This window comes from Chiloscyllium plagiosum, unplaced genomic scaffold, assembly GCF_037043375.1.
Source record: "Chiloscyllium plagiosum isolate Xiang-an unplaced genomic scaffold, Cpla_swu_hap1 HiC_scaffold_2, whole genome shotgun sequence".
NCBI classification, from domain to species: domain Eukaryota; kingdom Metazoa; phylum Chordata; class Chondrichthyes; order Orectolobiformes; family Hemiscylliidae; genus Chiloscyllium; species Chiloscyllium plagiosum.
The window spans coordinates 28,512,383-28,526,564 of NW_028270140.1; the positions used below are offsets into that span (position 1 = coordinate 28,512,383).

Sequence of the window (14,182 nt, forward strand, 5' to 3'; positions counted from 1 at the left end):
GTGTAAATAGTAATGAATAATGTTGTTCAAGAAACTGAAATGCTGAAAGCTAAGTCCAGTACGTGGTGGACAACAAAAACTGCATTCTGAAATAATAGTAATAATAATTTGATTTCTAGAAGGAGTTGGATATATCACTTTGGGCTAAAGGATCAAAGGGTATGGGGGAAAAGCTGAACAGGTGTTTGAGTTGGATGATCATCTGCAATCATAGTGAATGGTGGAGCAGGCACCAAGGGCTGAACGGTCTGCTTCTCCTTTTCTCTTTGTTTCTGTGTAATCGGATATATTATTCTGCAGTCTTTTCTCTATGCTAAATTTTGTTATTGTTTTCTTGTGCTGTAAAATATCTACTCCTATAATGTTAAACTCTGGCTAACAAAATAAAAGATGGCAGTAAAATGAAATTGAACATTTACTCGAAGATAAAGGTAATATTTTACATAATATGTGTACACTGACTGGAATGAATTATTATTCAGAGGGTTACTGATATTAATAGCATGCTGTATTGCACAAAGACAAAGATTACCACAAGTTTTAAATCGTAAAGCAGCAAGTTAAACCAAAAGTGAGTCAACTTTTCTTTTTTATTTCCTTAATTAAAAGTTGCTCCAATTATTCGGATTATTAAAACTGAAATAATGCAAAAATGCTTCCACTGTTAAACAAATTACTTGATATACTAGATATTTTATTTTTTTTCAATCAATAAGATACTTAGAATAAATAATAGGATTGAATACTTAAATACACTCTAGAACTATAGTTGTTATAAAACTTCAAATATTTATTTTATCCAGCAAGTTATGTTACAACCCCTGTCCTTTTTGTATTGGTGTCTAAAACCTTATTTTGTTGCCCAGTGATATCACGCCCTCGCCAGAAACACAAGCATGGATAAAAGACTGCCTAACCTACAAGAAACAGAGTTGGGATAAATGGGTCATATTCAGGTGAGCAAACCGTAGCGAAGTAACTTTGGGATCAGTGCTGGGCTACAACTATTTACAATCGATATTAATGAATCAGATGAGCAGACTAAATGTATTGTAACTAAGTTTTCTAATTAAACAAACAAAGATAGATAGGAAAGCAAATTATACAGAGGATATGAGAAGTCTACAAAGGAACATGGGCAGGTTAAGCAATTGAGCAAAAAGAAAGGGCGATGGAGTGTAAGATGGAAAAATGTGAAATTGTCCACTTCGGCAGGAAAAACAGAAAAGCAAGACCAAAAGACACAGGAGCAGAAATTAGGCCATTCATCCCATCGAGTCTGCTTCACCATTCAATCATGGCTGATAGGTTTCTCAACCCCATTCTCCCCGTAACCCTTAATGCCCTTGATACTCAAGAACCCATCTATCTCAGTCTTAAATACACTCAATGACCTGACCTCCACAGCCTTCTGTGGCAATGAATTCCATAGATTCACCACTCTCTGACTGAAGCTTGCTCTCATCATCTCTGTTCTAAAGGATCTTCCCTTTACTCTAAGGCTGTGACCTCGGGTCCTAGTCTCTCCTATCAATGGAGGCATCTTCCCAACATCTACTGTGTCTAAGCCATTCAGTATTCTCTATGTTTCAATTAATTTCCCCTCATCCTTCTAAACTCCATCGAATATAGGTAAAATCAATGACTGCAGATGCTGGAAACCAGATTCTGGATTAGTGGTGCTGGAAGATCACAGCAGTTTAGGCAGCATCCGAGGAGCAGTAAAATCGACGTTTTGGGCAAAAGCCCTTCATCAGGAATACAGGTCCCCTTTCCCCACCTCACTCCAGTTCCAAACTTCCAGCTCAGCACTGTCCCCATGACTTGCCCTACCTGCCTATCTTCTTTTCCACCTATCCACTCCACCATCACCCCCCTCCCCCACTCACCTATTATACTCTATGCTACTTTCTCCCCACCCCCACTTATCTCCTCTCACTTATTTCTCCACCCTTCAGGCACTCTGCCTGTATTCCTGATGAAGGGCTTTTGCCCAAAACGTCGATTTTACTGCTCCTCGGATGCTGCCTGAACTGCTGTGCTCTTCCAGCACCACTAATCCAGAATCCATCGAATATAGGCCCAGAGTCCTCAAATGTTCCTCTTTTATTAAGCTTTTCATTCCTGGGACCATTCTTGTGAACCTCCTTCAACACACTCAAGGGCCAGTGCATCCTTCCTGAGAATATGGAGCCCAGAACTGTACACAACACTCCAAATATGGCCTGACTAGAGCGTTATAGAGCCTCAGATGTACATCCCTGCTTTTGTACTCAAGTCCTCTCAAAATAAATGCAATTATTGCATTTGCCTTCCTAACTACTGACTCAATCTGCAAGTTTACCTTGAGAGAATCCTGGACTAAAACTCCCATGTCTCTGCACTTCAGACTTCTGAATTTTCTTCCCAATTAGAAAATAGTCCATGCCCCTATTCTTCCTACCAAAGTGCATGACCTCAACTTTCCAATATTCTATTCCATCTGCCACTTCTTGCCCACTCTCCTAACCTGTCAAAATCCTTCTTCAGCCTCCCCGCTTCCTCAATGCTACCTGTCCCTCTACCCATCTTTGTATCATCTGTAAAGTTAGCCAGAAATCCCTCAGTTCCTGCAACTAGATTGTTAAAGTATAAAGTGAAAAGTTGTGGTCCTAATACTGAGCCTTGCAGAACACCAGTCTTTGGCTGCTATACTGAAAAAAATGGTTTCATCCCCACTCTCTGCTTTCTGCCAGACAGCCAGGCTTCTATCCATGTTAGCATCTTGCCTCTAACATCATAGACCCTTACCTTACTCAGTAGCCTTCCTGCAGCACCTTGTCAAAGGCCTTCTTGAAGTCCAAGTAGATAACATCCATTGGCTCTCCTTGGTTTAACCTGCTTGTTACTTCCTCAAAGAATTCTAGAAGCTTTGTCAGGCAATGACCTCCCCTTGATGAAACCATGCTGACTTTGCCCTAATTTACCATTCACTTCCAAGTATTCAGAAATCTTATCCTTCATAATAGATCCTCCAGGCTCTTACCCATGACCAAGATTAGGCTAATCAGTTTGTCATTTTCTGTCTTTTGCCTTACCCCCTTTTTTAAATAGGGGTGTCACGTTAGCGATTTTCCAGTCCTCTGGCAGCCTCCTTGATTCTAGCAATTTCTGAAAGATCACCACTTACACGCCCATTATGTCTTCAGCTGTCTCCCTAGAACTCTCGGGTGTAGTCCAACTGGTCCAAGTGATTTATCCACCTTCAGGCCATTCACATTTTCTAGCACTTTCTCCTTGGTGATGGCCACCATACTCAGCTCTGCCCCTTCACTCTTTTAAATTTTTGGGATATTACTCATGTCTTCCACTGTGAAGACTGACAAAGTATTATTCCGTTCCTCAGCCATTTCCTTGTTTCCCACCACTATCTCTCCAGCATCATTTTTCAGCAGTCCAATGTCCACTTTTGGCTCTCTTTTGCCCTTTATATATCTAAAGAAACTCTTACAGTCTTCCTTTATATTACTGGCTAGCTCACCCTCCTATTTGATCTTCTTCCTTTTTTTTCCCCTCTTTTTGTCTTTGTAAGCTTCACAATTCTATCCCAGTATGTATAGAAACTAGTGATAGTGGATCATATCATTTGGTGGCCAGTTGGTGTTCATGTATCCTGGTGGCAAGTTTCCTGCTAGTTTGTCCGATGTAGTTTTTTTTTTTACAGTTCTTGCATGGTATCTTGTAAATGATGTAAGTTTTGCTGGTGGTATCTATTGGATCCTTTTAGGTCCATTAGTCGCTGTTTAAGTGTATTGGTAGGTTTGTGGGCTACCATGATGCCAAGGGGTCTGAGTAGTCTGGAAGTCATTTCTGATATGTCTTTGATGTAAGGTAAAGTAATGTGGCTGTAGTTTTAGGTTGCGTTGTGTCTGCTTGTTTGGGTTTGTTTCTGAGGAATTAGCGGATTGTGTTTATTGGGTACCCGTTTTTCTTGAAAACGTTGTATAGATATTTTTCTTCTGTTTTTTTCTTTAAGAAACATAACATCAAACTAGCAGGAAACTTGCCACCAGGATACATGAACACCAACTAGCCACCAAAGACATGACCCACTATCACTAGTTTCTATAGTGGACAAAGAAGGACACCACTCTGACCGGGAAAACACACTCATCCTAGGACAGGCAAAACAAAGACACACAACAGAATTTTTAGAGGCATGGCATTCTAACCAGAACTCAATCAATAAACACATTTATTTAGATCATATCTATCTTCCCTTTAAAAAAAAAACAGAAATGACATCACCCACCTTAAGAAACCAAGACCTATAAATGAAGAGGCGGGACATACCACTAGTACTTCACCAGAGACTCTCTCTGATGATGTTACCTAGTATGGTGACGAAATGTCTGAAAACAAACCTCAAGCTCAGCGAGCTAACTTACATACTTATCAACCTGAGCTACAAATCTTCTCAAAATCACTGAGGATTTGTGTTAGATTGTAGATAGGAAGTGGAAATGTCGAGACAGAGAGTGATGGGTGCATCTGCAAGCCAAGTTGGTGTCAGATTGATTGCAGGTGTAGGTTTGGCAAGGCACTGTGACACGAATTTGAGTTAGATATACATCAGGATGTACTTGAATGTGTTGTGCAACTCACTTTTCCTGATTTGATCAGTTCACTAAAATCAGAGAACTATAAGCCGGAGAGGACACCACACATCTGGAGCGAACCTCTACAATCTCCAGTAACATCTCAATTTTTGCAACAGGTCCTTCCTCCCATTGGCCAGGAGAAAGATCTCCCTGCTCACCTTTATATAGTGGAAGACTGGCACTAAGAAAATATCAGTGAAGCAACGTACTGCCTGAAGAGATTGAGAACCTATCGTAGTAATTTATTTCTCAGCTGAAATAGTGGACCTTCCAAACAGAAGTATGCTTTTCATTTTGAAAAACAATACTGAATTACAAAAGTAAAGGCCAGAAAGAGTCAGTTAAGAACAAGAGAATGAAAATGTCACCATCTCAACAAAAAATTGTTAAAAACAAATTCTGGGTTGAAAGGAAACAAATACCTTATTCACTTTTTCTGGATTGCTTCCTATGACAACCGAACACCCACATGTCTGCAAGTGAGAGCTAATGGCCCTGCAAATCAAACAAAATATTCCCATCATTCAAAGAGAATACATCCCCAATATGCAATTGTAACAGGATTTAACGCTTAGCTTGATATCTAAAAGGGCTGATATGATTTTACACCAGAATTTACACCAGATGTCAGGTTGTATAAGTCACAGACAACTGGAATCCATGGAAACCTTTGCTGGCACATACTAAAGACACCAACTTAGCAATCCAGGCACCTAAATTTCACTGTGAGCAGACCAATAGTCTGGCTGTTGCATGACTAACATCGTAGCTTTCCCTGCCTCAGTGTGGCTTCCTCATTTGTGTAATCAGCCATTTCTTCAGCAGGAAACTAATCAACAGTATTCATCTTTGCAGGTGTGAAAGTAGTAACAGAAAGCTACGTGTGGCACTGGCCAAGAACATACAATTTGACTGCTCCCAGAGTCACAGACCAGCCGAGGACCACATGAGCAATGATTCCTTGGGCACGATGGAATTCAGCTATGGTGCTGATGTCCCTAGCTCTCTCAGACTGATTAGCCACATTGGTTACAAACTTGATATATTGGCTGTCACTCCTGAAAAGGGTATCAAGTTCTTACACAATTGCAGTGCTATCCCTTTGATTGTGAGTTAGTGCATATGTCCTGGAAAAAGCCCAAAGTGTAGAAATTCAGAACAATTATGATCTTGAAAGCTACCAACCCTGGATGGCTCACCCACTTAATTAAAGCAGACCCCTGCTGCCACCATGTCACACGGAACTGTCACATTGCCCAAGGATAGATAAAGTAGTCAGAAATGCTAGCACCTGCAGGAAGGTTGCTGGCTATTAGTATACCTGCTGCCAGACCTGCTGATGTTTTCTAGCATTTCTTTTTGGAATAAGAACTGGTTAGCAGACAAGAAACAAAGAGTAGGGATAAATTGGTCTTCTTCTGAGTGGCAGGAAGTGACTAGTGGGGCACCACAGGGATCAGTGCTTGAACCACAACTACTACAATATATATTAATAATTTACATGAGGTACCAAAATGTAATATCACCATTTTGGCAGATGAAAAAGCTAGGGAGCATGATGTGAATTGAGAGGAAGATACAGGGAATGCTTCAGTGTGATTTAGACAAGTTAAGTGGATGAATAAATGCATGGCAGATAAAGTATACAATGTGGATAAATGTGAAGTTATCCACTTTGATGGCAAAAACAGACAAGCAGATTATCCAAGTGGCAATAGTTTGGGAAAGGAAGAGTCGCAATGAGACCTGAAAATAAACATGTAGATGCAACATGTGAAAGAGAAAGCTAATGGTATGTTGGCCTTGACAGCGAGAGGATTCGAGTACAGGAGCAGGGACTTCTTGCTACAATTGTACAGAACCTTGGTGAGACCACACTGGGATACTTTGTGGTATTTGGTCTCCTTATCGGAGGACAGATGTTTTGGCTGTATGGAAAAGTATGACAAAGGTTCACAAGACGGATTCCTGTGACAACAGGATTGACGTACGAAGAGAAATTGGATTGATTAAATGCCCTTCAGTTCAGAAGGACGAGGGAAGGCTCTCATAGAAACCCAAAACATTCTAATAGGACTAAACTGGGTAAATGTAGGAAGGATGTTCCCGATGACCAGGGAATTCAGAACCAGGGGTCACTGTTTAAGGATATGGGGTAGGCCATTTATGACTGATATAATGAGAAATTCTTCACCAAGAGTGGTGAGCCTATGGAATTATCTTCTACAGAAAGCGATCGAGGCCAAATCATTTGAATGTTTTCAAAAAGGAGTCAGATATGGTTCTTTATATTAAAGAGATCAAAGGCTTTAGATCAGAGATGAAGAGGAATTTCTTCATCCAGAGAGTGGTGAATCAGAGATTCATTGTTGCAGAAGGCGGTGGAGGGCGAGTTATATACTGTCTTTAAGACAGAGATACATAGTTTCTTCATTAGTAAGGGAATCAGGGGTTATGGGAGAAGGCAGAATGGGGTTGAGAAACATATCAGTCACGATCAAATGGCAGAGCTGACTCAGTGGGCTGAATGACCTAATTCTGCTCCTATATCTTATGATCTTATGGGTATGGGGAGGAAGTGGGAACTGGGTATGGAGTTTGATGGTCAGCCATGGCCCATACTGTATGGCAGTGCAAGCTCAGAGGGCTGAATGACCAACTCTTGCTCCTATTTTCCATGTTTCTTTGTCTCCACAGGTAGTGGTGGAGTGTCAGGAGTAGCTCTGAGGTGTCAGGTCTGGAGCAGGAGATTCTTAGATCAGAGAGTGTGAGTCGTAAGAGGAACGGAGCCAGCGTAGTTGGGAGTGTGGGGATTGGGGACAATTTATTAGTTACTCAAGAGTTACACTAGATTTTTAATTGTCTTAACTTTTCTTGACCAATTAAGTACTTAACTACACCAGAACACTCCAAACTCTCAGCTTTAAATGGATACTTTCAGGGGTTCCAAGCATAGGGATAACTGCTAATCCAGAGGGTCTCACATGCACAACTCTCATCTACAGTATAGAAATGAAATTGGGGCCAGAGTTCTTTAACAAATAAGTACAGGTGTACTACAATGCTAAAGGACAAATGACTGCAAATAAAACTGAGCTCTCATATTACATGCAAATAAACACTCACTTGTGCAGAAAATCTTCACGGCAGCTGTCACCAATATCATCATCATTCAAAAGGGTATCCTTAATCTGAATCAAATTAAAATTCAATTTAATATTACACTCACATTCTGAACCAGGTAGCAACAGTATGAACACCACTCCAAACTTCTGAATATAAAACAAAAGATTAAGTGAGGGGAAACAGAAAGAGAAACTGAGACTTCCGATTGCAAAAATAAATCAATATGAACTCAAATGATTATTATAGTCATGTAACAGAGAAAGGCCCTCAGCCTGTTGCATCGGCTCAACCAATCTACACTAATCCCACTTTTCAGCTCTTGGCCCATAATCCTGAGTGTCATGACACATTTCAAGTGCTCATCCATTAACTAAGAATTAAGATGGAAATTGTGAAACATTTTAATTTACTACTTTTGTTACTATCTATTGTCAATTTTCATGTACTTTAAAGTGGAAATGCATGGGGATCATTAAAACAAATTTTTTGCCATTTTACAGAAATTGAAAGGGAAACAGATGAGACAATCTGATAAAGGGGAAATTTGAAAGTTAAAAATATTGAGCCCTACTAATTCCATGTCAACTAATTTTATATTTTAATGCGGGCAAAAGTAACAAATGCCTGCCCCTTACCATGAGGTTTGAATTCTTGATTATGATTGTGAAATAAGATTAATGGAAATATAAAACACAGTAAAGAAAAAACAAAGATAGTTTGCTGTTCAGAATTAATCAAGTAGCGTTCAAATAAAATGCAGATCATGTAGAAATAAAGTTCCAGTCTAAGCAATTAAAATAGACAAATTAAAATAGCTAAGAGAAAAGTAGCTTTTAATTTTGTGAAAATATACATTAACTAATTGTTACTAGAAATGCAAGTTGAATGAAAACAAGGAACTGGAAAGCAAATTACAAGCTTTTGGGTAGGCATAATAAAATTAAATTATGCTCACACTGTTGAATATGTAAGGAGTCTTAAAGATGGAATCTTTGAAAATTTGTAATGGTAATTGTAAGCTATTTGCACTGCAAAATGCTTTAGGATATTTTCTTACCATTGAATGGTGTGGTAGAATATTCATCAGAGCTTACATGAAAGAAAATAGCAGTTAGTAACAAAATGCTTGTAGAAAATACTGCATCCAAATAAATAACATAATATGAAATAAATACAGAATAATGAAATGAAGTAGTTTGGGTGTAATCTACATTGTATATTTTATGCTTAATGGCTATATTGCAACCAAAATGCAATTACTCATCCACTACTGTAAAACAGTAAATGTATTGTAGTCAGATAACAAGCCAAACTCATGTAGGTAACACCTCTGAAGGATGGTGAAGGAAAAGGATGTACGCCTAGTGTTCAAATGTTGTAATGTATACAACTAGGTGACACAAAAAGCAGAATTTGATTTCAGGAAATTTATTAATGGCAGAAAATTGAGTTTTATCCTGGGTGATTATGTCAACAGAAATGGGAACATCAACATGCAATGTCACAGAATGGCAAGACATTGCCTCAGACTTCATACTTACTCAGAGCAGCAAGTCAAAGCAAGGTGCTGTGAAATCTCTCTCAAAAGACCAGAAAAGCCTTCTACCAGTTCACCAGTTTCAAGACAGACTAAAAATTTATAAAACTTCTCCTCATTTTTTTCCAACCTAATATCCAGCTCCAAAAATACTCTAAATTTTGATTCTTCATCTAGACTCTTCAGTAGTCCCCAACTGATACTTTGAAAATTGTACATCTCTCACTCTACTATCTGCCTCAAGTGATAGCATTTTACACGAATCATGAATTTATAGGCTTCAAGGCCAACTCCAGACACTTGAGCATTTTGTTTAAGGTCGTATGATTACAGATGCATCTTTCACACGTGAAGTCAAACCAAAAATCAGTTTAACCTTCATCCAACATCAATAAAAATAATTGTCGGACACTATTACAATATTGCTGTACACAGATGTGTTGTCCCAGTTACATCATTATAACAATCACACCTTAGAAGTGCTTCATTGGTTATGAAGTCCATAGGATGTTCTGAAATTGGGAAAAGCATACATAAAAGCACATTGCAGAATACGACCAGAATCATTTGCCAAGCTGGGTTAGAATCTCTTGCTACTTGAAACACTGTTTGCTTACTGGAAACTTCTGGAGTATTAGCATATTCAAAACTCTCTAAACCTTTATGTCTTCTCATTGTAATCTTTCCTCCTGTTTCTCTGTTACCTGTTCCTGATTCAAGCATCTCACCATTTTTCATCCTTCTACTCTTGCTAGGTTTATATCTGTTTTCGCTCAAATGAATCCCTATCCTCAATGATTTAAATTTCCATCTTAATTTGCATTAATTCCTCCAATTTCTCTGGTGGGTGAAGTTGAACAAGAAAGACGATCAGTTTATCTGCCTAAACATAAGAAGAAGCCCCAGTACCTGAAATGGACATCTAGTTAGAAGGATCACAATGTGTGCATATCATGAAGGGAAATATTTAAACTCCCCGAAGAAGCCCAAGAAAGTTCATTTATGCATAATTGCTTCAGTTCCACAGTGACAAGTTATTTCTATCTTGTATAATACAATAACCAAGTGAGACAATGCATCATTATACTTATGTAAATTTAATGATGTCATCAGTACTGCGGACCAACGAATAACCAAAAAGATGCATCAATCTCTGTTGAACATTTAAAAGGTAAACAGTTAAGTTTCCTAAAATCAGTAAATAACTCAATGAATTGTTCACCTTTAATTTCTCCAAGAGAGGCATTCAGATTTTATAAATAACGCAAAATCAAAATTTCACCAAACACTCTCATTAAATATTAAACAGCTGGAACATTTAAATGACCAGTTCTAATCACACTGCTCATCAATTGTTGAAAAATGCCATTTACCTACATTTTACAACTCCCACTAATCTTATGTCAGAAAAGTAGTCACTTTCTCTTTATTCTTTTACCATTGGTACTTGAGTAATAGTCAGTCTCAGGTAAAAGACAACCCCCTATTTTTGGCCAAAAAATCTGGAATTTTTCATGTATCTCATGTAAAAGGCAACTCTAGTTCTTCACAGAAAACAGATCAACATTTACGAGTCAGTGTACCAGTCGTCCTGCTCCATGTCATCCAGTCTACCAGCTGTTGTGCTCCACTCCCGGTTTCATAATTGCCCTAATTCATTGTATTTTTTCTCTTTATTCACTTAGAGGTCAGTTGGGCTTCTGTTAATGATACAATATGAATTTTGATGAGCATGAATTTCAGCCACTTAAAATTAGTATCCATGTAATAGTTGACCCTATAAATTTAACCTTAAGTAGTCAAAAAATGTGACTATTACTCGAGTATATACAATAATTCATTCACAGGAGATCACTGACAAAGTCCAGTCTTTATTGCCAAAGCTTAATTGTTGAGAAGTGTTACAACACAGCTAAACCCTTCTGCACCAAGAAGCTCACCTCGCACCATAATCTGTTAAATTTCAAGAGGCAAAAAACCATCCCAGATCTCACTATTTAAAGTAAAAATGAACAATATTATTCTTTAATTCCAAAAGAGAACATTAAACAACTATTTACAACTCCTTTCTCTTAAACCTATCTTTTACTTCCCACTCTACAATACTGGTCTGATAAATTCCCTCTTAAATTTATGGCAAATTAATTTGAAACCCAGTTGTTGTTTTCGGATGTCGAACTTCTTCTGTAGACTTCTCTAGGTCAGCTTTGGTCTTCTCTACGCAAATTTTTTATGGACAAGTACCTTTTAGAGAGCTATTCTGCTGGCAGTCTTTACTAGTGAGTGCTCTTTACTGTTCTCCCCCTAACTGTTCAAAATGTCCGGTTTTATATCCCAAAACATTGGATCATTTCATCAGTTAATGTCATCCCAAGCAGTAAAATTTGATTGGATTTTGATATCTGGGCATAATTTAAACTGATTGGCTGAATTTGAATTTGTTTATGTACCATGGCAACACCTCACCAGATATTTGTGTCAGCCAAATGTTACATTTTAAAATTATTCAGTACACTCTGTGCTTTCAGTCCATGCCAGCTTCCTCTCTCTTTTAAAGGCACAGTACACCTACACCTTCATAACAGAATAAAGCGATGAATCACCTTGAATGTAACTGGTTGGTTTGCTAAACCATTTCAGAGGACAGACAGCAATCTCGCGCATCATAGCACACACAGGCCAGGCCACATAACAGCAGCAAACATCCTCCCTTGAAGGATCAAACTAGATGGTATTTTACAACAATCCAGCTGTTTAATGGGAAAAAATACTGATACTAGGTTTTTATTCTAGGTTTAATTACATTTATAGGCCATTGTGGGATTCATATTCTCATCCCAAAACTGTTTTCTAGGCCTCCGGATTACTAGTTCAGGATAATCACTACTTAACTGCACCTTATCCTTCTCTATTATTTGATTCATCTACAAGGTTACAATATTTCCCGGACAGAACTACTTCAAAAAATTCTAAACGAGATTTGATTCAACAGTGAGTGACCAGTGAATATTGATAGGTGAAATCAAGTAACCGAGAAGCCAAGATTTAGGCATCTTATTTTTCATTGCATCTAACATATAATATATTTCCTTACTATTTATTTAAAGATAAGCATAAGGTATGAACCTCTAGCCTCGGAGATAAAAGGGTTTTATAGTTAAATTTTATAATGACACTTCCTGTATTAGCAGGACTGTTATGTGCAAGTGCAATGCGCAACTCAATTGTTAAAATTTTCCAATTTTCCAGAGATGCTAGGTATTTTATATTGCATTGACACATTATATTAATGAGCATTGTGACTTAACAAGATTCTGAAATGTGAAAACATTTGAACAAATGACATGTTTCAACACAAACTACATTCCATTTCCTCCTTGTGAGTATCAAGCACAAACTTACTTGAACTTCTTCTAGAACGCCATGTGTTTTCATGGATGAAAATAATTCCATGACAGGTGTGATCTCGGTTGTTAAGAAAGATATAATGCTTTGTCCCTAAGAAAAAACAGTGCATATAAAAAGTAAGTAGAGCAACAGTGATCTACATGCATGGATATAGCTTCTTAAAATACGATGCTCTAAGATCCACTTCCAGGTTAATTATAGAGAACATGGAGAATAGAGAATATGGTTATGGCTGGGTACACTTATGAGTGTGTTTGCAGACAGTAATGATAGCAAATTGCAATTCACAAAATTAAAAAAGCTCTCCTGATTGGATAAATTAATTGCACTAAGGGCAGTCAAGTAACAAAAACTAGGATGTGCCAGAATAGACCATTGGTCAAAGCTGCATTAGTTTTTCTCAGCCATTATAGCAGGAGAGGCTACAACTAGCCTCCGGTTATGGAAGGGGGAAATAGGAAACCTCATATACATGGGTGTTAGATCATATTTGAGTGTGATGCCAGTATCATTCTTCTTCTAAGGAGAGAAGATTCACCAATTTCTGAAGGTTATTATACATTGCTAGTTTTATTCAATCTCTAGGTTTCCCTAGATTGCTCAAATAGTGAGTGTACTTAAATTGTTTCTCCTTGACATTTCCTCTCCTGTGTAGGATTGCCAGTTTTAATTTTGTCTCATCCCAATGGTTCATGTGAGACATTGGAGGAGTAACTCTAACCATCAGATCCATGCTTACTTGAATAATAATTTTATCAAATAATTATTTTCCCTAATCAACCACTGCGGTAAATCCAAAGTATCTATGGATGTAGGCCTCATGGTAGGCCATTTAAGACTGAAATGAGAAATTTCTTCACCAAGACAGTAATAAGCATGTGGAATTCTCTGTCACAGAAAGCAGATAAGGCCAAAACAGAATATTTTCAAGAAGTTAGGTATAGTTCTGAGGACTAAATCAATGAGTGTGGGGAGAAAATGGAATCGGGATACTGAGTTGGATGATCGGCCATGGTCATATTGAATGGCAGAACAAGCTCCAAAGACCAAATGACCTACGCTTGACCCAATTTTTTTTAATGTTTTTAAGTTGACAGTGTGTAGAAGCACTACTATACTTTCTTTACAAAATATGGCCACTAGTGAATTTAGAAACATATTCCAATGCTAGTAATCTGTACTTGGCCATGCAAGATAAATAGATGTTTTCATAAACCACTTATGAGAATAAAGTAGTTTATGAAACTATCCACAGATTAAATTATTCATCTGCATTATGATATAGTCAGACATTTCTCGCCAGTTATACATGGAGATAGACCAAGTTCAAATAAAGTAATAAGCAATTTAAAACACTCATTTTTAATGTCCCTAATGTAAAAACATGTCAAACATTTGAAAGACTAGTTTCAGGAGGGCCAAATTTGTAACTGAATTACTATTTCCAAAAATATCTTAAAAATTATACAGA

At 37.9% G+C, this 14,182-nt stretch overlaps 1 protein-coding gene across 2 annotated transcripts in view; it reads right to left on the reverse strand.

Moving 5' to 3' along the window:
- c9orf72 (C9orf72-SMCR8 complex subunit) overlaps window positions 1-14,182 on the reverse strand; it is a 42,926-nt gene that overhangs the window by 9,034 nt on the left and 19,710 nt on the right. For both annotated transcript variants that reach the window (XM_087995467.1, XM_087995465.1), the window contains exons 3-5: window positions 12,706-12,801; window positions 7,767-7,831; window positions 5,063-5,135 (exon numbers count right to left, since the gene is read on the reverse strand). In XM_087995467.1, coding sequence (XP_087851593.1) covers window positions 5,063-5,135; window positions 7,767-7,831; window positions 12,706-12,801 — 234 coding nt within the window. The remainder of the gene's footprint in view (window positions 1-5,062; window positions 5,136-7,766; window positions 7,832-12,705; window positions 12,802-14,182) is intronic.